Genomic DNA, 26,165 nt, shown 5'->3' with positions numbered 1-26,165 from the left:
CGGCCGCCGCCAGCTCCGACGGCACGCTTCGAGCCGCGCACGCGGCCGGCATTAGTTTGTAGGCACTGCATAAATGAAGTAGAACGGCCAACACCGCCGAGAACGGCGGCTATCGGCAGCCTGCCGCTGCCAGTATCGACCCTCAGGTCTAGATCTAGATAATGTGGCAAAATGTGTTGTTCGCGGCCGCCGCCAGCTCCGCCGGCACGATTCGAGCCGCGCACGCGACCGGCATTAGTTTGTAGGCACTGCATACATGAAGTAGAACGGCCAACACCGCCGAGAACGGCGGCTATCGGCAGCCTGCCGCTGCTAGTATCGACCCTCAGGTCTAGATCTAGATAATGTGGCAAAATGTGTTGTTCGCGGCCGCCGCCAGCTCCGCCGGCACGATTCGAGCCGCGCACGCGACCGGCAATTGTTTGTAGGCACTGCATACATGAAGTAGAACGGCCAACACCGCCGAGAACGGCGGCTATCGGCAGCCTGCCGCTGCTAGTATCGACCCTCAGGTCTAGATCTAGATAATGTGGCAAAATGTGTTGTTCGCGGCCGCCGCCAGCTCCGCCGGCACGATTCGAGCCGCGCACGCGACCGGCATTAGTTTGTAGGCACTGCATACATGAAGTAGAACGGCCAACACCGCCGAGAACGGCGGCTATCGGCAGCCTGCCGCTGCCAGTATCGACCCTCAGGTCTAGATCTAGATAATGTGGCAAAATGTGTTGTTCGCGGCCGCCGCCAGCTCCGCCGGCACGATTCGAGCCGCGCACGCGACCGGCATTAGTTTGTAGGCACTGCATACATGAAGTAGAACGGCCAACACCGCCGAGAACGGCGGCTATCGGCAGCCTGCCGCTGCTAGTATCGACCCTCAGGTCTAGATCTAGATAATGTGGCAAAATGTGTTGTTCGCGGCCGCCGCCAGCTCCGCCGGCACGATTCGAGCCGCGCACGCGACCGGCAATTGTTTGTAGGCACTGCATACATGAAGTAGAACGGCCAACACCGCCGAGAACGGCGGCTATCGGCAGCCTGCCGCTGCTAGTATCGACCCTCAGGTCTAGATCTAGATAATGTGGCAAAATGTGTTGTTCGCGGCCGCCGCCAGCTCCGCCGGCACGATTCGAGCCGCGCACGCGACCGGCAATTGTTTGTAGGCACTGCATACATGAAGTAGAACGGCCAACACCGCCGAGAACGGCGGCTATCGGCAGCCTGCCGCTGCCAGTATCGACCCTCAGGTCTAGATCTAGATAATGTGGCAAAATGTGTTGTTCGCGGCCGCCGCCAGCTCCGCCGGCACGATTCGAGCCGCGCACGCGACCGGCAATTGTTTGTAGGCACTGCATACATGAAGTAGAACGGCCAACACCGCCGAGAACGGCGGCTGTCGGCAGCCTGCCGCTGCTAGTATCGACCCTCAGGTCTAGATCTAGATAATGTGGCAAAATGTGTTGTTCGCGGCCGCCGTCAGCTCCGCCGGCACGATTCGAGCCGCGCACGCGACCGGCATTAGTTTGTAGGCACTGCATACATGAAGTAGAACGGCCAACACCGCCGAGAACGGCGGCTATCGGCAGCCTGCCGCTGCCAGTATCGACCCTCAGGTCTAGATCTAGATAATGTGGCAAAATGTGTTGTTCGCGGCCGCCGCCAGCTCCGCCGGCACGATTCGAGCCGCGCACGCGACCGGCAATTGTTTGTAGGCACTGCATACATGAAGTAGAACGGCCAACACCGCCGAGAACGGCGGCTATCGGCAGCCTGCCGCTGCTAGTATCGACCCTCAGGTCTAGATCTAGATAATGTGGCAAAATGTGTTGTTCGCGGCCGCCGCCAGCTCCGCCGGCACGATTCGAGCCGCGCACGCGACCGGCATTAGTTTGTAGGCACTGCATACATGAAGTAGAACGGCCAACACCGCCGAGAACGGCGGCTATCGGCAGCCTGCCGCTGCCAGTATCGACCCTCAGGTCTAGATCTAGATAATGTGGCAAAATGTGTTGTTCGCGGCCGCCGCCAGCTCCGCCGGCACGATTCGAGCCGCGCACGCGACCGGCAATTGTTTGTAGGCACTGCATACATGAAGTTGAACGGCCAACACCGCCGAGAACGGCGGCTATCGGCAGCCTGCCGCTGCTAGTATCGACCCTCAGGTCTAGATCTAGATAATGTGGCAAAATGTGTTGTTCGCGGCCGCCGCCAGCTCCGCCGGCACGCTTCGAGCCGCGCACGCGACCGGCATTAGTTTGTAGGCACTGCATACATGAAGTAGAACGGCCAACACCGCCGAGAACGGCGGCTATCGGCAGCCTGCCGCTGCCAGTATCGACCCTCAGGTCTAGATCTAGATAATGTGGCAAAATGTGTTGTTCGCGGCCGCCGCCAGCTCCGCCGGCACGCTTCGAGCCGCGCACGCGGCCGGCATTAGTTTGTAGGCACTGCATACGTAAAGTAGAATGGCCAACACCGCCGAGAACGGCGGCTATCGGCAGCCTGCCGCTGCCAGTATCGACCCTCAGGTCTAGATTTTGAAAATGTGGCAAAATGTGTTGTTCGCGGCCGCCGCCAGCTCCGCCGGCACGCTTCGAGCCGCGCACGCGACCGGCATTAGTTTGTAGGCACTGCATACGTAAAGTAGAATGGCCAACACCGCCGAGAACGGCGGCTATCGGCAGCCTGCCGCTGCCAGTATCGACCCTCAGGTCTAGATCTAGATAATGTGGCAAAATGTGTTGTTCGCGGCCACCGCCAGCTCCGCCGGCACGATTCGAGCCGCGCACGCGACCGGCATTAGTTTGTAGGCACTGCATACATGAAGTAGAACGGCCAACACCGCCGAGAACGGCGGCTATCGGCAGCCTGCCGCTGCCAGTATCGACCCTCAGGTCTAGATTTTGAAAATGTGGCAAAATGTGTTGTTCGCGGCCGCCGCCAGCTCCGCCGGCACGCTTCGAGCCGCGCACGCGACCGGCATTAGTTTGTAGGCACTGCATACGTAAAGTAGAATGGCCAACACCGCCGAGAACGGCGGCTATCGGCAGCCTGCCGCTGCCAGTATCGACCCTCAGGTCTAGATCTAGATAATGTGGCAAAATGTGTTGTTCGCGGCCGCCGCCAGCTCCGCCGGCACGCTTCGAGCCGCGCACGCGACCGGCATTAGTTTGTAGGCACTGCATACGTAAAGTAGAGTGGCCAACACCGCCGAGAACGGCGGCTATCGGCAGCCTGCCGCTGCCAGTATCGACCCTCAGGTCTAGATTTTGAAAATGTGGCAAAATGTGTTGTTCGCGGCCACCGCCAGCTCCGCCGGCACGATTCGAGCCGCGCACGCGACCGGCATTAGTTTGTAGGCACTGCATACATGAAGTAGAACGGCCAACACCGCCGAGAACGGCGGCTATCGGCAGCCTGCCGCTGCCAGTATCGACCCTCAGGTCTAGATCTAGATAATGTGGCAAAATGTGTTGTTCGCGGCCGCCGCCAGCTCCGCCGGCACGATTCGAGCCGCGCACGCGACCGGCATTAGTTTGTAGGCACTGCATACATGAAGTAGAACGGCCAACACCGCCGAGAACGGCGGCTATCGGCAGCCTGCCGCTGCCAGTATCGACCCTCAGGTCTAGATCTAGATAATGTGGCAAAATGTGTTGTTCGCGGCCGCCGCCAGCTCCGCCGGCACGCTTCGAGCCGCGCACGCGACCGGCATTAGTTTGTAGGCACTGCATACATGAAGTAGAACGGCCAACACCGCCGAGAACGGTGGCTATCGGCAGCCTGCAGCTGCCAGTATCGACCCTCAGGTCTAGATCTAGATAATGTGGCAAAATGTGTTGTTCGCGGCCGCCGCCAGCTCCGCCGGCACGCTTCGAGCCGCGCACGCGACCGGCATTAGTTTGTAGGCACTGCATACATGAAGTAGATCGGCCAACACCGCCGAGAACGGCGGCTATCGGCAGCCTGCCGCTGCCAGTATCGACCCTCAGGTCTAGATCTAGATAATGTGGCAAAATGTGTTGTTCGCGGCCGCCGCCAGCTCCGCCGGCACGCTTCGAGCCGCGCACGCAACCGGCATTAGTTTGTAGGCACTGCATACATGAAGTAGAACGGCCAACACCGCCGAGAACGGCGGCTATCGGCAGCCTGCCGCTGCCAGTATCGACCCTCAGGTCTAGATTTTGAAAATGTGGCAAAATGTGTTGTTCGCGGCCGCCGCCAGCTCCGCCGGCACGATTCGAGCCGCGCACGCGACCGGCATTAATTTGTAGGCACTGCATACGTAAAGTAGAACGGCCAACACCGCCGAGAAGGGCGGCTATCGGCAGCCTGCCGCTGCCAGTATCGACCCTCAGGTCTAGATCTAGATAATGTGGCAAAATGTGTTGTTCGCGGCCGCCGCCAGCTCCGACGGCACGATTCGAGCCGCGCACGCGACCGGCAATTGTTTGTAGGCACTGCATACATGAAGTAGAACGGCCAACACCGCCGAGAACGGCGGCTATCGGCAGCCTGCCGCTGCCAGTATCGACCCTCAGGTCTAGATCTAGATAATGTGGCAAAATGTGTTGTTCGCGGCCGCCGCCAGCTCCGCCGGCACGATTCGAGCCGCGCACGCGACCGGCAATTGTTTGTAGGCACTGCATACGTAAAGTAGAACGGCCAACACCGCCGAGAACGGCGGCTATCGGCAGCCTGCCGCTGCTAGTATCGACCCTCAGGTCTAGATCTAGATAATGTGGCAAAATGTGTTGTTCGCGGCCGCCGCCAGCTCCGCCGGCACGATTCGAGACGCGCACGCGACCGGCAATTGTTTGTAGGCACTGCATACGTAAAGTAGAACGGCCAACACCGCCGAGAACGGCGGCTATCGGCAGCCTGCCGCTGCTAGTATCGACCCTCAGGTCTAGATCTAGATAATGTGGCAAAATGTGTTGTTCGCGGCCGCCGCCAGCTCCGCCGGCACGATTCGAGACGCGCACGCGACCGGCAATTGTTTGTAGGCACTGCATACATGAAGTAGAACGGCCAACACCGCCGAGAACGGCGGCTATCGGCAGCCTGCCGCTGCCAGTATCGACCCTCAGGTCTAGATTTTGAAAATGTGGCAAAATGTGTTGTTCGCGGCCGCCGCCAGCTCCGCCGGCACGATTCGAGCCGCGCACGCGACCGGCAATTGTTTGTAGGCACTGCATACATGAAGTTGAACGGCCAACACCGCCGAGAACGGCGGCTATCGGCAGCCTGCCGCTGCCAGTATCGACCCTCAGGTCTAGATCTAGATAATGTGGCAAAATGTGTTGTTCGCGGCCGCCGCCAGCTCCGACAGCACGATTCGAGCCGCGCACGCGACCGGCAATTGTTTGTAGGCACTGCATACATGAAGTAGAACGGCCAACACCGCCGAGAACGGCGGCTATCGGCAGCCTGCCGCTGCCAGTATCGACCCTCAGGTCTAGATCTAGATAATGTGGCAAAATGTGTTGTTCGCGGCCGCCGCCAGCTCCGCCGGCACGATTCGAGCCGCGCACGCGACCGGCAATTGTTTGTAGGCACTGCATACATGAAGTAGAACGGCCAACACCGCCGAGAACGGCGGCTATCGGCAGCCTGCCGCTGCCAGTATCGACCCTCAGGTCTAGATCTAGATAATGTGGCAAAATGTGTTGTTCGCGGCCGCCGCCAGCTCCGCCGGCACGATTCGAGCCGCGCACGCGACCGGCATTAGTTTGTAGGCACTGCATACATGAAGTAGAACGGCCAACACCGCCGAGAACGGCGGCTATCGGCAGCCTGCCGCTGCCAGTATCGACCCTCAGGTCTAGATCTAGATAATGTGGCAAAATGTGTTGTTCGCGGCCGCCGCCAGCTCCGCCGGCACGATTCGAGCCGCGCACGCGACCGGCAATTGTTTGTAGGCACTGCATACATGAAGTAGAACGGCCAACACCGCCGAGAACGGCGGCTATCGGCAGCCTGCCGCTGCCAGTATCGACCCTCAGGTCTAGATCTAGATAATGTGGCAAAATGTGTTGTTCGCGGCCGCCGCCAGCTCCGCCGGCACGATTCGAGCCGCGCACGCGACCGGCAATTGTTTGTAGGCACTGCATACGTAAAGTAGAACGGCCAACACCGCCGAGAACGGCGGCTATCGGCAGCCTGCCGCTGCTAGTATCGACCCTCAGGTCTAGATCTAGATAATGTGGCAAAATGTGTTGTTCGCGGCCGCCGCCAGCTCCGCCGGCACGATTCGAGCCGCGCACGCGACCGGCAATTGTTTGTAGGCACTGCATACGTAAAGTAGAACGGCCAACACCGCCGAGAACGGCGGCTATCGGCAGCCTGCCGCTGCTAGTATCGACCCTCAGGTCTAGATCTAGATAATGTGGCAAAATGTGTTGTTCGCGGCCGCCGCCAGCTCCGCCGGCACGATTCGAGACGCGCACGCGACCGGCAATTGTTTGTAGGCACTGCATACGTAAAGTAGAACGGCCAACACCGCCGAGAACGGCGGCTATCGGCAGCCTGCCGCTGCTAGTATCGACCCTCAGGTCTAGATCTAGATAATGTGGCAAAATGTGTTGTTCGCGGCCGCCGCCAGCTCCGCCGGCACGATTCGAGACGCGCACGCGACCGGCAATTGTTTGTAGGCACTGCATACATGAAGTAGAACGGCCAACACCGCCGAGAACGGCGGCTATCGGCAGCCTGCCGCTGCCAGTATCGACCCTCAGGTCTAGATCTAGATAATGTGGCAAAATGTGTTGTTCGCGGCCGCCGCCAGCTCCGCCGGCACGATTCGAGCCGCGCACGCGACCGGCATTAGTTTGTAGGCACTGCATACATGAAGTAGAACGGCCAACACCGCCGAGAACGGCGGCTATCGGCAGCCTGCCGCTGCTAGTATCGACCCTCAGGTCTAGATCTAGATAATGTGGCAAAATGTGTTGTTCGCGGCCGCCGCCAGCTCCGCCGGCACGATTCGAGCCGCGCACGCGACCGGCAATTGTTTGTAGGCACTGCATACATGAAGTAGAACGGCCAACACCGCCGAGAACGGCGGCTATCGGCAGCCTGCCGCTGCTAGTATCGACCCTCAGGTCTAGATCTAGATAATGTGGCAAAATGTGTTGTTCGCGGCCGCCGCCAGCTCCGCCGGCACGATTCGAGCCGCGCACGCGACCGGCAATTGTTTGTAGGCACTGCATACATGAAGTAGAACGGCCAACACCGCCGAGAACGGCGGCTATCGGCAGCCTGCCGCTGCCAGTATCGACCCTCAGGTCTAGATTTTGATAATGTGGCAAAATGTGTTGTTCGCGGCCGCCGCCAGCTCCGCCGGCACGATTCGAGCCGCGCACGCGACCGGCATTAGTTTGTAGGCACTGCATACATGAAGTAGAATGGCCAACACCGCCGAGAACGGCGGCTATCGGCAGCCTGCCGCTGCCAGTATCGACCCTCAGGTCTAGATCTAGATAATGTGGCAAAATGTGTTGTTCGCGGCCGCCGCCAGCTCCGCCGGCACGATTCGAGCCGCGCACGCGACCGGCATTAGTTTGTAGGCACTGCATACATGAAGTAGAACGGCCAACACCGCCGAGAACGGCGGCTATCGGCAGCCTGCCGCTGCCAGTATCGACCCTCAGGTCTAGATTTTGAAAATGTGGCAAAATGTGTTGTTCGCGGCCGCCGCCAGCTCCGCCGGCACGCTTCGAGCCGCGCACGCGACCGGCATTAGTTTGTAGGCACTGCATACATAAAGTAGAACGGCCAACACCGCCGAGAACGGCGGCTATCGGCAGCCTGCCGCTGCCAGTATCGACCCTCAGGTCTAGATCTAGATAATGTGGCAAAATGTGTTGTTCGCGGCCGCCGCCAGCTCCGCCGGCACGATTCGAGCCGCGCACGCGACCGGCATTAGTTTGTAGGCACTGCATACATGAAGTAGAACGGCCAACACCGCCGAGAACGGCGGCTATCGGCAGCCTGCCGCTGCCAGTATCGACCCTCAGGTCTAGATCTAGATAATGTGGCAAAATGTGTTGTTCGCGGCCGCCGCCAGCTCCGCCGGCACGATTCGAGCCGCGCACGCGACCGGCATTAGTTTGTAGGCACTGCATACATGAAGTAGAATGGCCAACACCGCCGAGAACGGCGGCTATCGGCAGCCTGCCGCTGCCAGTATCGACCCTCAGGTCTAGATCTAGATAATGTGGCAAAATGTGTTGTTCGCGGCCGCCGCCAGCTCCGCCGGCACGATTCGAGCCGCGCACGCGACCGGCATTAGTTTGTAGGCACTGCATACATGAAGTAGAACGGCCAACACCGCCGAGAACGGCGGCTATCGGCAGCCTGCCGCTGCCAGTATCGACCCTCAGGTCTAGATCTAGATAATGTGGCAAAATGTGTTGTTCGCGGCCGCCGCCAGCTCCGCCGGCACGATTCGAGCCGCGCACGCGACCGGCATTAGTTTGTAGGCACTGCATACATGAAGTAGAACGGCCAACACCGCCGAGAACGGCGGCTGTCGGCAGCCTGCCGCTGCTAGTATCGACCCTCAGGTCTAGATTTTGAAAATGTGGCAAAATGTGTTGTTCGCGGCCGCCGCCAGCTCCGCCGGCACGATTCGAGCCGCGCACGCGACCGGCATTAGTTTGTAGGCACTGCATACATGAAGTAGAACGGCCAACACCGCCGACAACGGCGGCTGTCGGCAGCCTGCCGCTGCTAGTATCGACCCTCAGGTCTAGATTTTGAAAATGTGGCAAAATGTGTTGTTCGCGGCCGCCGCCAGCTCCGCCGGCACGATTCGAGCCGCGCACGCGACCGGCATTAGTTTGTAGGCACTGCATACATGAAGTTGAACGGCCAACACCGCCGAGAACGGCGGCTATCGGCAGCCTGCCGCTGCCAGTATCGACCCTCAGGTCTAGATCTAGATAATGTGGCAAAATGTGTTGTTCGCGGCCGCCGCCAGCTCCGCCGGCACGATTCGAGCCGCGCACGCGACCGGCATTAGTTTGTAGGCACTGCATACGTAAAGTAGAATGGCCAACACCGCCGAGAACGGCGGCTATCGGCAGCCTGCCGCTGCCAGTATCGACCCTCAGGTCTAGATTTTGAAAATGTGGCAAAATGTGTTGTTCGCGGCCACCGCCAGCTCCGCCGGCACGCTTCGAGCCGCGCACGCGACCGGCATTAGTTTGTAGGCACTGCATACGTAAAGTAGAATGGCCAACACCGCCGAGAACGGCGGCTATCGGCAGCCTGCCGCTGCCAGTATCGACCCTCAGGTCTAGATCTAGATAATGTGGCAAAATGTGTTGTTCGCGGCCGCCGCCAGCTCCGCCGGCACGATTCGAGCCGCGCACGCGACCGGCATTAGTTTGTAGGCACTGCATACATGAAGTAGAACGGCCAACACCGCCGAGAACGGCGGCTATCGGCAGCCTGCCGCTGCCAGTATCGACCCTCAGGTCTAGATCTAGATAATGTGGCAAAATGTGTTGTTCGCGGCCGCCGCCAGCTCCGCCGGCACGATTCGAGCCGCGCACGCGACCGGCATTAGTTTGTAGGCACTGCATACATGAAGTAGAACGGCCAACACCGCCGAGAACGGCGGCTATCGGCAGCCTGCCGCTGCCAGTATCGACCCTCAGGTCTAGATCTAGATAATGTGGCAAAATGTGTTGTTCGCGGCCGCCGCCAGCTCCGCCGGCACGATTCGAGCCGCGCACGCGACCGGCATTAGTTTGTAGGCACTGCATACATGAAGTTGAACGGCCAACACCGCCGAGAACGGCGGCTATCGGCAGCCTGCCGCTGCCAGTATCGACCCTCAGGTCTAGATCTAGATAATGTGGCAAAATGTGTTGTTCGCGGCCGCCGCCAGCTCCGCCGGCACGATTCGAGCCGCGCACGCGACCGGCAATTGTTTGTAGGCACTGCATACGTGAAGTAGAACGGCCAACACCGCCGAGAACGGCGGCTATCGGCAGCCTGCCGCTGCTAGTATCGACCCTCAGGTCTAGATCTAGATAATGTGGCAAAATGTGTTGTTCGCGGCCGCCGCCAGCTCCGCCGGCACGATTCGAGACGCGCACGCGACCGGCAATTGTTTGTAGGCACTGCATACGTAAAGTAGAACGGCCAACACCGCCGAGAACGGCGGCTATCGGCAGCCTGCCGCTGCTAGTATCGACCCTCAGGTCTAGATCTAGATAATGTGGCAAAATGTGTTGTTCGCGGCCGCCGCCAGCTCCGCCGGCACGATTCGAGACGCGCACGCGACCGGCAATTGTTTGTAGGCACTGCATACATGAAGTAGAACGGCCAACACCGCCGAGAACGGCGGCTATCGGCAGCCTGCCGCTGCCAGTATCGACCCTCAGGTCTAGATCTAGATAATGTGGCAAAATGTGTTGTTCGCGGCCGCCGCCAGCTCCGCCGGCACGATTCGAGCCGCGCACGCGACCGGCATTAGTTTGTAGGCACTGCATACATGAAGTTGAACGGCCAACACCGCCGAGAACGGCGGCTATCGGCAGCCTGCCGCTGCCAGTATCGACCCTCAGGTCTAGATTTTGAAAATGTGGCAAAATGTGTTGTTCGCGGCCGCCGCCAGCTCCGCCGGCACGATTCGAGCCGCGCACGCGACCGGCATTAGTTTGTACGCACTGCATACGTGAAGTAGAACGGCCAACACCGCCGAGAACGGCGGCTATCGGCAGCCTGCCGCTGCCAGTATCGACCCTCAGGTCTAGATTTTGAAAATGTGGCAAAATGTGTTGTTCGCGGCCGCCGCCAGCTCCGCCGGCACGATTCGAGCCGCGCACGCGACCGGCATTAGTTTGTAGGCACTGCATACGTAAAGTAGAATGGCCAACACCGCCGAGAACGGCGGCTATCGGCAGCCTGCCGCTGCCAGTATCGACCCTCAGGTCTAGATCTAGATAATGTGGCAAAATGTGTTGTTCGCGGCCGCCGCCAGCTCCGCCGGCACGATTCGAGCCGCGCACGCGACCGGCAATAGTTTGTAGGCACTGCATACATGAAGTAGAATGGCCAACACCGCCGAGAACGGCGGCTATCGGCAGCCTGCCGCTGCCAGTATCGACCCTCAGGTCTAGATCTAGATAATGTGGCAAAATGTGTTGTTCGCGGCCGCCGCCAGCTCCGCCGGCACGATTCGAGCCGCGCACGCGACCGGCAATTGTTTGTAGGCACTGCATACATGAAGTAGAACGGCCAACACCGCCGAGAACGGCGGGTATCGGCAGCCTGCCGCTGCTAGTATCGACCCTCAGGTCTAGATCTAGATAATGTGGCAAAATGTGTTGTTCGCGGCCGCCGCCAGCTCCGCCGGCACGATTCGAGCCGCGCACGCGACCGGCAATTGTTTGTAGGCACTGCATACGTAAAGTAGAACGGCCAACACCGCCGAGAACGGCGGCTATCGGCAGCCTGCCGCTGCCAGTATCGACCCTCAGGTCTAGATCTAGATAATGTGGCAAAATGTGTTGTTCGCGGCCGCCGCCAGCTCCGCCGGCACGATTCGAGCCGCGCACGCGACCGGCAATAGTTTGTAGGCACTGCATACGTAAAGTAGAACGGCCAACACCGCCGAGAACGGCGGCTATCGGCAGCCTGCCGCTGCCAGTATCGACCCTCAGGTCTAGATCTAGATAATGTGGCAAAATGTGTTGTTCGCGGCCGCCGCCAGCTCCGCCGGCACGATTCGAGCCGCGCACGCGACCGGCATTAGTTTGTAGGCACTGCATACATGAAGTAGAACGGCCAACACCGCCGAGAACGGCGGCTATCGGCAGCCTGCCGCTGCCAGTATCGACCCTCAGGTCTAGATCTAGATAATGTGGCAAAATGTGTTGTTCGCGGCCGCCGCCAGCTCCGCCGGCACGCTTCGAGCCGCGCACGCGACCGGCATTAGTTTGTAGGCACTGCATACATGAAGTAGAACGGCCAACACCGCCGAGAACGGTGGCTATCGGCAGCCTGCAGCTGCCAGTATCGACCCTCAGGTCTAGATCTAGATAATGTGGCAAAATGTGTTGTTCGCGGCCGCCGCCAGCTCCGCCGGCACGCTTCGAGCCGCGCACGCGACCGGCATTAGTTTGTAGGCACTGCATACATGAAGTAGAACGGCCAACACCGCCGAGAACGGCGGCTATCGGCAGCCTGCCGCTGCCAGTATCGACCCTCAGGTCTAGATCTAGATAATGTGGCAAAATGTGTTGTTCGCGGCCGCCGCCAGCTCCGCCGGCACGATTCGAGCCGCGCACGCGACCGGCATTAGTTTGTAGGCACTGCATACATGAAGTTGAACGGCCAACACCGCCGAGAACGGCGGCTATCGGCAGCCTGCCGCTGCCAGTATCGACCCTCAGGTCTAGATCTAGATAATGTGGCAAAATGTGTTGTTCGCGGCCGCCGCCAGCTCCGCCGGCACGATTCGAGCCGCGCACGCGACCGGCAATTGTTTGTAGGCACTGCATACATGAAGTAGAACGGCCAACACCGCCGAGAACGGCGGCTATCGGCAGCCTGCCGCTGCTAGTATCGACCCTCAGGTCTAGATCTAGATAATGTGGCAAAATGTGTTGTTCGCGGCCGCCGTCAGCTCCGCCGGCACGATTCGAGACGCGCACGCGACCGGCATTAGTTTGTACGCACTGCATACATGAAGTAGAACGGCCAACACCGCCGAGAACGGCGGCTATCGGCAGCCTGCCGCTGCCAGTATCGACCCTCAGGTCTAGATTTTGAAAATGTGGCAAAATGTGTTGTTCGCGGCCGCCGCCAGCTCCGCCGGCACGATTCGAGCCGCGCACGCGACCGGCATTAGTTTGTAGGCACTGCATACATGAAGTAGAACGGCCAACACCGCCGAGAACGGCGGCTATCGGCAGCCTGCCGCTGCCAGTATCGACCCTCAGGTCTAGATTTTGAAAATGTGGCAAAATGTGTTGTTCGCGGCCGCCGCCAGCTCCGCCGGCACGATTCGAGCCGCGCACGCGACCGGCATTAGTTTGTAGGCACTGCATACATGAAGTAGAACGGCCAACACCGCCGAGAACGGCGGCTATCGGCAGCCTGCCGCTGCCAGTATCGACCCTCAGGTCTAGATCTAGATAATGTGGCAAATGTGTTGTTCGCGGCCGCCGCCAGCTCCGCCGGCACGATTCGAGACGCGCACGCGACCGGCATTAGTTTGTAGGCACTGCATACATGAAGTAGAACGGCCAACACCGCCGAGAACGGCGGCTATCGGCAGCCTGCCGCTGCCAGTATCGACCCTCAGGTCTAGATCTAGATAATGTGGCAAAATGTGTTGTTCGCGGCCGCCGCCAGCTCCGCCGGCACGATTCGAGCCGCGCACGCGACCGGCAATTGTTTGTAGGCACTGCATACATGAAGTAGAACGGCCAACACCGCCGAGAACGGCGGCTGTCGGCAGCCTGCCGCTGCCAGTATCGACCCTCAGGTCTAGATCTAGATAATGTGGCAAAATGTGTTGTTCGCGGCCGCCGCCAGCTCCGCCGGCACGATTCGAGCCGCGCACGCGACCGGCAATTGTTTGTAGGCACTGCATACATGAAGTAGAACGGCCAACACCGCCGAGAACGGCGGCTATCGGCAGCCTGCCGCTGCCAGTATCGACCCTCAGGTCTAGATCTAGATAATGTGGCAAAATGTGTTGTTCGCGGCCGCCGCCAGCTCCGCCGGCACGATTCGAGCCGCGCACGCGACCGGCATTAGTTTGTAGGCACTGCATACATGAAGTAGAACGGCCAACACCGCCGAGAACGGCGGCTATCGGCAGCCTGCCGCTGCCAGTATCGACCCTCAGGTCTAGATCTAGATAATGTGGCAAAATGTGTTGTTCGCGGCCGCCGCCAGCTCCGCCGGCACGATTCGAGCCGCGCACGCGACCGGCAATTGTTTGTAGGCACTGCATACATGAAGTAGAACGGCCAACACCGCCGAGAACGGCGGCTATCGGCAGCCTGCCGCTGCCAGTATCGACCCTCAGGTCTAGATCTAGATAATGTGGCAAAATGTGTTGTTCGCGGCCGCCGCCAGCTCCGCCGGCACGATTCGAGCCGCGCACGCGACCGGCATTAGTTTGTAGGCACTGCATACATGAAGTTGAACGGCCAACACCGCCGAGAACGGCGGCTATCGGCAGCCTGCCGCTGCCAGTATCGACCCTCAGGTCTAGATCTAGATAATGTGGCAAAATGTGTTGTTCGCGGCCGCCGCCAGCTCCGCCGGCACGATTCGAGCCGCGCACGCGACCGGCATTAGTTTGTAGGCACTGCATACATGAAGTAGAACGGCCAACACCGCCGAGAACGGCGGCTATCGGCAGCCTGCCGCTGCCAGTATCGACCCTCAGGTCTAGATCTAGATAATGTGGCAAAATGTGTTGTTCGCGGCCGCCGCCAGCTCCGCCGGCACGATTCGAGCCGCGCACGCGACCGGCAATTGTTTGTAGGCACTGCATACATGAAGTAGAACGGCCAACACCGCCGAGAACGGCGGCTGTCGGCAGCCTGCCGCTGCTAGTATCGACCCTCAGGTCTAGATCTAGATAATGTGGCAAAATGTGTTGTTCGCGGCCGCCGTCAGCTCCGCCGGCACGATTCGAGCCGCGCACGCGACCGGCATTAGTTTGTAGGCACTGCATACATGAAGTAGAACGGCCAACACCGCCGAGAACGGCGGCTATCGGCAGCCTGCCGCTGCCAGTATCGACCCTCAGGTCTAGATCTAGATAATGTGGCAAAATGTGTTGTTCGCGGCCGCCGCCAGCTCCGCCGGCACGATTCGAGACGCGCACGCGACCGGCAATTGTTTGTAGGCACTGCATACATGAAGTAGAACGGCCAACACCGCCGAGAACGGCGGCTATCGGCAGCCTGCCGCTGCCAGTATCGACCCTCAGGTCTAGATCTAGATAATGTGGCAAAATGTGTTGTTCGCGGCCGCCGCCAGCTCCGACGGCACGCTTCGAGCCGCGCACGCGATCGGCATTAGTTTATAGGCACTGCATACGTAAAGTAGAACGGCCAACACCGCCGAGAACGGCGGCTATCGGCAGCCTGCCGCTGCCAGTATCGACCCTCAGGTCTAGATCTAGATAATGTGGCAAAATGTGTTGTTCGCGGCCGCCGCCAGCTCCGCCGGCACGATTCGAGACGCGCACGCGACCGGCATTAGTTTGTACGCACTGCATACATGAAGTAGAACGGCCAACACCGCCGAGAACGGCGGCTATCGGCAGCCTGCCGCTGCCAGTATCGACCCTCAGGTCTAGATCTAGATAATGTGGCAAAATGTGTTGTTCGCGGCCGCCGCCAGCTCCGCCGGCACGATTCGAGCCGCGCACGCGACCGGCAATTGTTTGTAGGCACTGCATACATGAAGTAGAACGGCCAACACCGCCGAGAACGGCGGCTATCGGCAGCCTGCCGCTGCCAGTATCGACCCTCAGGTCTAGATCTAGATAATGTGGCAAAATGTGTTGTTCGCGGCCGCCGCCAGCTCCGCCGGCACGATTCGAGCCGCGCACGCGACCGGCATTAGTTTGTAGGCACTGCATACATGAAGTAGATCGGCCAACACCGCCGAGAACGGCGGCTATCGGCAGCCTGCCGCTGCCAGTATCGACCCTCAGGTCTAGATCTAGATAATGTGGCAAAATGTGTTGTTCGCGGCCACCGCCAGCTCCGCCGGCACGATTCGAGCCGCGCACGCGACCGGCATTAGTTTGTAGGCACTGCATACATGAAGTAGAACGGCCAACACCGCCGAGAACGGCGGCTATCGGCAGCCTGCCGCTGCCAGTATCGACCCTCAGGTCTAGATTTTGAAAATGTGGCAAAATGTGTTGTTCGCGGCCGCCGCCAGCTCCGCCGGCACGCTTCGAGCCGCGCACGCGACCGGCATTAGTTTGTAGGCACTGCATACGTAAAGTAGAATGGCCAACACCGCCGAGAACGGCGGCTATCGGCAGCCTGCCGCTGCCAGTATCGACCCTCAGGTCTAGATCTAGATAATGTGGCAAAATGTGTTGTTCGCGGCCGCCGCCAGCTCCGCCGGCACGCTTCGAGCCGCGCACGCGACCGGCATTAGTTTGTAGGCACTGCATACGTAAAGTAGAGTGGCCAACACCGCCGAGAACGGCGGCTATCGGCAGCCTGCCGCTGCCAGTATCGACCCTCAGGTCTAGATTTTGAAAATGTGGCAAAATGTGTTGTTCGCGGCCACCGCCAGCTCCGCCGGCACGATTCGAGCCGCGCACGCGACCGGCATTAGTTTGTAGGCACTGCATACATGAAGTAGAACGGCCAACACCGCCGAGAACGGCGGCTATCGGCAGCCTGCCGCTGCCAGTATCGACCCTCAGGTCTAGATCTAGATAATGTGGCAAAATGTGTTGTTCGCGGCCGCCGCCAGCTCCGCCGGCACGATTCGAGCCGCGCACGCGACCGGCATTAGTTTGTAGGCACTGCATACATGAAGTAGAACGGCCAACACCGCCGAGAACGGCGGCTATCGGCAGCCTGCCGCTGCCAGTATCGACCCTCAGGTCTAGATCTAGATAATGTGGCAAAATGTGTTGTTCGCGGCCGCCGCCAGCTGTGCCGGCACGATTCGAGCCGCGCACGCGACCGGCAATTGTTTGTAGGCACTGCATACATGAAGTAGAATGGCCAACACCGCCGAGAACGGCGGCTATCGGCAGCCTGCCGCTGCCAGTATCGACCCTCAGGTCTAGATCTAGATAATGTGGCAAAATGTGTTGTTCGCGGCCGCCGCCAGCTCCGCCGGCACGATTCGAGCCGCGCACGCGACCGGCATTAGTTTGTACGCACTGCATACATGAAGTAGAACGGCCAACACCGCCGAGAACGGCGGCTATCGGCAGCCTGCCGCTGCCAGTATCGACCCTCAGGTCTAGATCTAGATAATGTGGCAAAATGTGTTGTTCGCGGCCGCCGCCAGCTCCGCCGGCACGATTCGAGCCGCGCACGCGACCGGCATTAGTTTGTAGGCACTGCATACATGAAGTAGAACGGCCAACACCGCCGAGAACGGCGGCTATCGGCAGCCTGCCGCTGCCAGTATCGACCCTCAGGTCTAGATCTAGATAATGTGGCAAAATGTGTTGTTCGCGGCCGCCGCCAGCTCCGCCGGCACGATTCGAGCCGCGCACGCGACCGGCATTAGTTTGTAGGCACTGCATACATGAAGTAGAACGGCCAACACCGCCGAGAACGGCGGCTATCGGCAGCCTGCCGCTGCCAGTATCGACCCTCAGGTCTAGATCTAGATAATGTGGCAAAATGTGTTGTTCGCGGCCGCCGCCAGCTCCGCCGGCACGATTCGAGCCGCGCACGCGACCGGCAATAGTTTGTAGGCACTGCATACATGAAGTAGAACGGCCAACACCGCCGAGAACGGCGGCTATCGGCAGCCTGCCGCTGCCAGTATCGACCCTCAGGTCTAGATCTAGATAATGTGGCAAAATGTGTTGTTCGCGGCCGCCGCCAGCTCCGCCGGCACGATTCGAGCCGCGCACGCGACCGGCATTAGTTTGTAGGCACTGCATACATGAAGTAGAACGGCCAACACCGCCGAGAACGGCGGCTATCGGCAGCCTGCCGCTGCTAGTATCGACCCTCAGGTCTAGATCTAGATAATGTGGCAAAATGTGTTGTTCGCGGCCGCCGCCAGCTCCGCCGGCACGATTCGAGACGCGCACGCGACCGGCATTAGTTTGTAGGCACTGCATACGTAAAGTAGAACGGCCAACACCGCCGAGAACGGCGGCTATCGGCAGCCTGCCGCTGCCAGTATCGACCCTCAGGTCTAGATCTAGATAATGTGGCAAAATGTGTTGTTCGCGGCCGCCGCCAGCTCCGCCGGCACGATTCGAGCCGCGCACGCGACCGGCATTAGTTTGTAGGCACTGCATACGTAAAGTAGAACGGCCAACACCGCCGAGAACGGCGGCTATCGGCAGCCTGCCGCTGCCAGTATCGACCCTCAGGTCTAGATCTAGATAATGTGGCAAAATGTGTTGTTCGCGGCCGCCGCCAGCTCCGCCGGCACGATTCGAGCCGCGCACGCGACCGGCATTAGTTTGTAGGCACTGCATACATAAAGTTGAACGGCCAACACCGCCGAGAACGGCGGCTATCGGCAGCCTGCCGCTGCCAGTATCGACCCTCAGGTCTAGATCTAGATAATGTGGCAAAATGTGTTGTTCGCGGCCGCCGCCAGCTCCGCCGGCACGATTCGAGCCGCGCACGCGACCGGCATTAGTTTGTAGGCACTGCATACATAAAGTTGAACGGCCAACACCGCCGAGAACGGCGGCTATCGGCAGCCTGCCGCTGCCAGTATCGACCCTCAGGTCTAGATCTAGATAATGTGGCAAAATGTGTTGTTCGCGGCCGCCGCCAGCTCCGCCGGCACGATTCGAGCCGCGCACGCGACCGGCAATAGTTTGTAGGCACTGCATACATGAAGTAGAACGGCCAACACCGCCGAGAACGGCGGCTATCGGCAGCCTGCCGCTGCCAGTATCGACCCTCAGGTCTAGATCTAGATAATGTGGCAAAATGTGAACGGCCAACACCGCCGAGAACGGCGGCTATCGGCAGCCTGCCGCTGCCAGTATCGACCCTCAGGTCTAGATCTAGATAATGTGGCAAAATGTGTTGTTCGCGGCCGCCGCCAGCTCCGCCGGCACGATTCGCCGCCGCCAGCTCCGCCGGCACGATTCGAGACGCGCACGCGACCGGCATTAGTTTGTAGGCACTGCATACGTAAAGTAGAACGGCCAACACCGCCGAGAACGGCGGCTATCGGCAGCCTGCCGCTGCCAGTATCGACCCTCAGGTCTAGATCTAGATAATGTGGCAAAATGTGTTGTTCGCGGCCGCCGCCAGCTCCGCCGGCACGATTCGAGACGCGCACGCGACCGGCATTAGTTTGTAGGCACTGCATACGTAAAGTAGAACGGCCAACACCGCCGAGAACGGCGGCTATCGGCAGCCTGCCGCTGCCAGTATCGACCCTCAGGTCTAGATCTAGATAATGTGGCAAAATGTGTTGTTCGCGGCCGCCGCCAGCTCCGCCGGCACGATTCGAGCCGCGCACGCGACCGGCATTAGTTTGTAGGCACTGCATACATAAAGTTGAACGGCCAACACCGCCGAGAACGGCGGCTATCGGCAGCCTGCCGCTGCCAGTATCGACCCTCAGGTCTAGATCTAGATAATGTGGCAAAATGTGTTGTTCGCGGCCGCCGCCAGCTCCGCCGGCACGATTCGAGCCGCGCACGCGACCGGCATTAGTTTGTAGGCACTGCATACATAAAGTTGAACGGCCAACACCGCCGAGAACGGCGGCTATCGGCAGCCTGCCGCTGCCAGTATCGACCCTCAGGTCTAGATCTAGATAATGTGGCAAAATGTGTTGTTCGCGGCCGCCGCCAGCTCCGCCGGCACGATTCGAGCCGCGCACGCGACCGGCAATAGTTTGTAGGCACTGCATACATGAAGTAGAACGGCCAACACCGCCGAGAACGGCGGCTATCGGCAGCCTGCCGCTGCCAGTATCGACCCTCAGGTCTAGATCTAGATAATGTGGCAAAATGTGTTGTTCGCGGCCGCCGCCAGCTCCGCCGGCACGATTCGAGCCGCGCACGCGACCGGCAATTGTTTGTAGGCACTGCATACGTGAAGTAGAACGGCCAACACCGCCGAGAACGGCGGCTATCGGCAGCCTGCCGCTGCTAGTATCGACCCTCAGGTCTAGATCTAGATAATGTGGCAAAATGTGTTGTTCGCGGCCGCCGCCAGCTCCGCCGGCACGATTCGAGCCGCGCACGCGACCGGCAATTGTTTGTAGGCACTGCATACGTAAAGTAGAACGGCCAACACCGCCGAGAACGGCGGCTATCGGCAGCCTGCCGCTGCTAGTATCGACCCTCAGGTCTAGATCTAGATAATGTGGCAAAATGTGTTGTTCGCGGCCGCCGCCAGCTCCGCCGGCACGATTCGAGACGCGCACGCGACCGGCAATTGTTTGTAGGCACTGCATACGTAAAGTAGAACGGCCAACACCGCCGAGAACGGCGGCTATCGGCAGCCTGCCGCTGCTAGTATCGACCCTCAGGTCTAGATCTAGATAATGTGGCAAAATGTGTTGTTCGCGGCCGCCGCCAGCTCCGCCGGCACGATTCGAGACGCGCACGCGACCGGCAATTGTTTGTAGGCACTGCATACATGAAGTAGAACGGCCAACACCGCCGAGAACGGCGGCTATCGGCAGCCTGCCGCTGCCAGTATCGACCCTCAGGTCTAGATCTAGATAATGTGGCAAAATGTGTTGTTCGCGGCCGCCGCCAGCTCCGCCGGCACGATTCGAGCCGCGCACGCGACCGGCAATAGTTTGTAGGCACTGCATACATGAAGTAGAACGGCCAACACCGCCGAGAACGGCGGCTATCGGCAGCCTGCCGCTGCCAGTATCGACCCTCAGGTCTAGATCTAGATAATGTGGCAAAATGTGTTGTTCGCGGCCGCCGCCAGCTCCGCCGGCACGATTCGAGCCGCGCACGCGACCGGCAATTGTTTGTAGGCACTGCATACATGAAGTAGAACGGCCAACACCGCCGAGAACGGCGGCTATCGGCAGCCTGCCGCTGCCAGTATCGACCCTCAGGTCTAGATCTAGATAATGTGGCAAAATGTGTTGTTCGCGGCCGCCGCCAGCTCCGCCGGCACGATTCGAGCCGCGCACGCGACCGGCAATTGTTTGTAGGCACTGCATACATGAAGTAGAACGGCCAACACCGCCGAGAACGGCGGCTGTCGGCAGCCTGCCGCTGCTAGTATCGACCCTCAGGTCTAGATCTAGATAATGTGGCAAAATGTGTTGTTCGCGGCCGCCGTCAGCTCCGCCGGCACGATTCGAGCCGCGCACGCGACCGGCATTAGTTTGTAGGCACTGCATACATGAAGTAGAACGGCCAACACCGCCGAGAACGGCGGCTATCGGCAGCCTGCCGCTGCCAGTATCGACCCTCAGGTCTAGATCTAGATAATGTGGCAAAATGTGTTGTTCGCGGCCGCCGCCAGCTGTGCCGGCACGATTCGAGCCGCGCACGCGACCGGCATTAGTTTGTAGGCACTGCATACATGAAGTAGAATGGCCAACACCGCCGAGAACGGCGGCTATCGGCAGCCTGCCGCTGCCAGTATCGACCCTCAGGTCTAGATCTAGATAATGTGGCAAAATGTGTTGTTCGCGGCCGCCGCCAGCTCCGCCGGCACGATTCGAGCCGCGCACGCGACCGGCATTAGTTTGTAGGCACTGCATACATGAAGTAGAACGGCCAACACCGCCGAGAACGGCGGCTATCGGCAGCCTGCCGCTGCCAGTATCGACCCTCAGGTCTAGATCTAGATAATGTGGCAAAATGTGTTGTTCGCGGCCGCCGCCAGCTCCGCCGGCACGATTCGAGCCGCGCACGCGACCGGCATTAGTTTGTAGGCACTGCATACATGAAGTAGAACGGCCAACACCGCCGAGAACGGCGGCTATCGGCAGCCTGCCGCTGCCAGTATCGACCCTCAGGTCTAGATCTAGATAATGTGGCAAAATGTGTTGTTCGCGGCCGCCGCCAGCTCCGCCGGCACGCTTCGAGCCGCGCACGCGACCGGCATTAGTTTGTAGGCACTGCATACATGAAGTAGAACGGCCAACACCGCCGAGAACGGTGGCTATCGGCAGCCTGCAGCTGCCAGTATCGACCCTCAGGTCTAGATCTAGATAATGTGGCAAAATGTGTTGTTCGCGGCCGCCGCCAGCTCCGCCGGCACGATTCGAGCCGCGCACGCGACCGGCATTAGTTTGTAGGCACTGCATACGTAAAGTAGAATGGCCAACACCGCCGAGAACGGCGGCTATCGGCAGCCTGCCGCTGCCAGTATCGACCCTCAGGTCTAGATTTTGAAAATGTGGCAAAATGTGTTGTTCGCGGCCGCCGCCAGCTCCGCCGGCACGATTCGAGCCGCGCACGCGACCGGCAATAGTTTGTAGGCACTGCATACGTAAAGTAGAATGGCCAACACCGCCGAGAACGGCGGCTATCGGCAGCCTGCCGCTGCCAGTATCGACCCTCAGGTCTAGATCTAGATAATGTGGCAAAATGTGTTGTTCGCGGCCGCCGCCAGCTCCGCCGGCACGATTCGAGCCGCGCACGCGACCGGCATTAGTTTGTAGGCACTGCATACATGAAGTAGAACGGCCAACACCGCCGAGAACGGCGGCTATCGGCAGCCTGCCGCTGCCAGTATCGACCCTCAGGTCTAGATCTAGATAATGTGGCAAAATGTGTTGTTCGCGGCCGCCGCCAGCTCCGCCGGCACGCTTCGAGCCGCGCACGCGACCGGCATTAGTTTGTAGGCACTGCATACATGAAGTAGAACGGCCAACACCGCCGAGAACGGCGGCTATCGGCAGCCTGCCGCTGCCAGTATCGACCCTCAGGTCTAGATCTAGATAATGTGGCAAAATGTGTTGTTCGCGGCCGCCGCCAGCTCCGCCGGCACGCTTCGAGCCGCGCACGCGACCGGCATTAGTTTGTAGGCACTGCATACATGAAGTAGAACGGCCAACACCGCCGAGAACGGCGGCTATCGGCAGCCTGCCGCTGCCAGTATCGACCCTCAGGTCTAGATCTAGATAATGTGGCAAAATGTGTTGTTCGCGGCCGCCGCCAGCTCCGCCGGCACGATTCGAGCCGCGCACGCGACCGGCATTAGTTTGTAGGCACTGCATACATGAAGTAGAACGGCCAACACCGCCGAGAACGGCGGCTATCGGCAGCCTGCCGCTGCCAGTATCGACCCTCAGGTCTAGATCTAGATAATGTGGCAAAATGTGTTGTTCGCGGCCGCCGCCAGCTCCGCCGGCACGATTCGAGCCGCGCACGCGACCGGCATTAGTTTGTAGGCACTGCATACATGAAGTAGATCGGCCAACACCGCCGAGAACGGCGGCTATCGGCAGCCTGCCGCTGCCAGTATCGACCCTCAGGTCTAGATCTAGATAATGTGGCAAAATGTGTTGTTCGCGGCCGCCGCCAGCTCCGCCGGCACGATTCAAGCCGCGCATGCGACCGGCATTAGTTTGTAGGCACTGCATACATGAAGTAGAACGGCCAACACCGCCGAGAACGGCGGCTATCGGCAGCCTGCCGCTGCCAGTATCGACCCTCAGGTCTAGATTTTGAAAATGTGGCAAAATGTGTTGTTCGCGGCCGCCGCCAGCTCCGCCGGCACGATTCGAGCCGCGCACGCGACCGGCATTAGTTTGTAGGCACTGCATACATGAAGTAGATCGGCCAACACCGCCGAGAACGGCGGCTATCGGCAGCCTGCCGCTGCCAGTATCGACCCTCAGGTCTAGATCTAGATAATGTGGCAAAATGTGTTGTTCGCGGCCGCCGGCAGCTCCGCCGGCACGCTTCGAGCCGCGCACGCGACCGGCATTAGTTTGTAGGCACTGCATACATGAAGTAGATCGGCCAACACCGCCGAGAACGGCGGCTATCGGCAGCCTGCCGCTGCCAGTATCGACCCTCAGGTCTAGATCTAGATAATGTGGCAAAATGTGTTGTTCGCGGCCGCCGCCAGCTCCGCCGGCACGATTCGAGCCGCGCACGCGACCGGCAATAGTTTGTAGGCACTGCATACATGAAGTAGAACGGCCAACACCGCCGAGAACGGCGGCTATCGGCAGCCTGCCGCTGCCAGTATCGACCCTCAGGTCTAGATCTAGATAATGTGGCAAAATGTGTTGTTCGCGGCCGCCGCCAGCTCCGCCGGCACGATTCGAGCCGCGCACGCGACCGGCATTAGTTTGTAGGCACTGCATACATGAAGTAGAACGGCCAACACCGCCGAGAACGGCGGCTATCGGCAGCCTGCCGCTGCCAGTATCGACCCTCAGGTCTAGATTTAGATAATGTGGCAAAATGTGTTGTTCGCGGCCGCCGCCAGCTCCGCCGGCACGCTTCGAGCCGCGCACGCGACCGGCATTAGTTTGTAGGCACTGCATACATGAAGTAGAATGGCCAACACCGCCGAGAACGGCGGCTATCGGCAGCCTGCCGCTGCCAGTATCGACCCTCAGGTCTAGATCTAGATAATGTGGCAAAATGTGTTGTTCGCGGCCGCCGCCAGCTCCGCCGGCACGCTTCGAGCCGCGCACGCGACCGGCATTAGTTTGTAGGCACTGCATACGTAAAGTAGAATGGCCAACACCGCCGAGAACGGCGGCTATCGGCAGCCTGCCGCTGCCAGTATCGACCCTCAGGTCTAGATTTTGAAAATGTGGCAAAATGTGTTGTTCGCGGCCACCGCCAGCTCCGCCGGCACGCTTCGAGCCGCGCACGCGACCGGCATTAGTTTGTAGGCACTGCATACGTAAAGTAGAATGGCCAACACCGCCGAGAACGGCGGCTATCGGCAGCCTGCCGCTGCCAGTATCGACCCTCAGGTCTAGATCTAGATAATGTGGCAAAATGTGTTGTTCGCGGCCGCCGCCAGCTCCGCCGGCACGATTCGAGCCGCGCACGCGACCGGCATTAGTTTGTAGGCACTGCATACATGAAGTAGAACGGCCAACACCGCCGAGAACGGCGGCTATCGGCAGCCTGCCGCTGCCAGTATCGACCCTCAGGTCTAGATCTAGATAATGTGGCAAAATGTGTTGTTCGCGGCCGCCGCCAGCTCCGCCGGCACGCTTCGAGCCGCGCACGCGACCGGCATTAGTTTGTAGGCACTGCATACATGAAGTAGAATGGCCAACACCGCCGAGAACGGCGGCTATCGGCAGCCTGCCGCTGCCAGTATCGACCCTCAGGTCTAGATCTAGATAATGTGGCAAAATGTGTTGTTCGCGGCCGCCGCCAGCTCCGCCGGCACGCTTCGAGCCGCGCACGCGACCGGCATTAGTTTGTAGGCACTGCATACGTAAAGTAGAACGGCCAACACCGCCGAGAACGGCGGCTATCGGCAGCCTGCCGCTGCCAGTATCGACCCTCAGGTCTAGATCTAGATAATGTGGCAAAATGTGTTGTTCGCGGCCGCCGCCAGCTCCGCCTGCACGCTTCGAGCCGCGCACGCGGCCGGCATTAGTTTGTAGGCACTGCATACGTAAAGTAGAACGGCCAACACCGCCGAGAACGGCGGCTATCGGCAGCCTGCCGCTGCCAGTATCGACCCTCAGGTCTAGATCTAGATAATGTGGCAAAATGTGTTGTTCGCGGCCGCCGCCAGCTCCGCCGGCACGATTCGAGCCGCGCACGCGACCGGCATTAGTTTGTAGGCACTGCATACGTAAAGTAGAATGGCCAACACCGCCGAGAACGGCGGCTATCGGCAGCCTGCCGCTGCCAGTATCGACCCTCAGGTCTAGATTTTGAAAATGTGGCAAAATGTGTTGTTCGCGGCCGCCGCCAGCTCCGCCGGCACGCTTCGAGCCGCGCACGCGACCGGCATTAGTTTGTAGGCACTGCATACATGAAGTAGAACGGCCAACACCGCCGAGAACGGCGGCTGTCGGCAGCCTGCCGCTGCCAGTATCGACCCTCAGGTCTAGATTTTGAAAATGTGGCAAAATGTGTTGTTCGCGGCCGCCGCCAGCTCCGCCGGCACGATTCGAGCCGCGCACGCGACCGGCATTAGTTTGTAGGCACTGCATACGTAAAGTAGAATGGCCAACACCGCCGAGAACGGCGGCTATCGGCAGCCTGCCGCTGCCAGTATCGACCCTCAGGTCTAGATCTAGATAATGTGGCAAAATGTGTTGTTCGCGGCCGCCGCCAGCTCCGCCGGCACGATTCGAGCCGCGCACGCGACCGGCATTAGTTTGTACGCACTGCATACGTGAAGTAGAACGGCCAACACCGCCGAGAACGGCGGCTATCGGCAGCCTGCCGCTGCCAGTATCGACCCTCAGGTCTAGATCTAGATAATGTGGCAAAATGTGTTGTTCGCGGCCGCCGCCAGCTCTGCCGGCACGATTCGAGCCGCGCACGCGACCGGCATTAGTTT

The 26,165-nt window shown here is 59.8% G+C and overlaps 1 protein-coding gene across 1 annotated transcript in view; it reads right to left on the bottom strand.

Annotated features, from left to right (window-relative positions):
- The window catches only part of PHYSODRAFT_303506 (hypothetical protein), a gene marked incomplete at both ends in the record, with an annotated part of 52,192 nt that overhangs the window by 4,053 nt on the left and 21,974 nt on the right, over positions 1-26,165 (bottom strand). Inside the window, 4 exons of the mRNA XM_009533475.1 lie at positions 42-13,147; positions 13,249-14,976; positions 15,079-18,636; positions 18,717-26,078. Of these exons, the coding sequence (XP_009531770.1) occupies positions 42-13,147; positions 13,249-14,976; positions 15,079-18,636; positions 18,717-26,078 (25,754 nt within the window). The remainder of the gene's footprint in view (positions 1-41; positions 13,148-13,248; positions 14,977-15,078; positions 18,637-18,716; positions 26,079-26,165) is intronic.

The sequence above is a fragment of the Phytophthora sojae genome (genome assembly GCF_000149755.1).
Source record: "Phytophthora sojae unplaced genomic scaffold PHYSOscaffold_6, whole genome shotgun sequence".
NCBI lineage: Eukaryota > Oomycota > Peronosporomycetes > Peronosporales > Peronosporaceae > Phytophthora > Phytophthora sojae.
The sequence above is the reverse complement of the archived record's forward strand: the minus strand, read 5'-3'. Positions and strand labels throughout refer to the sequence as shown.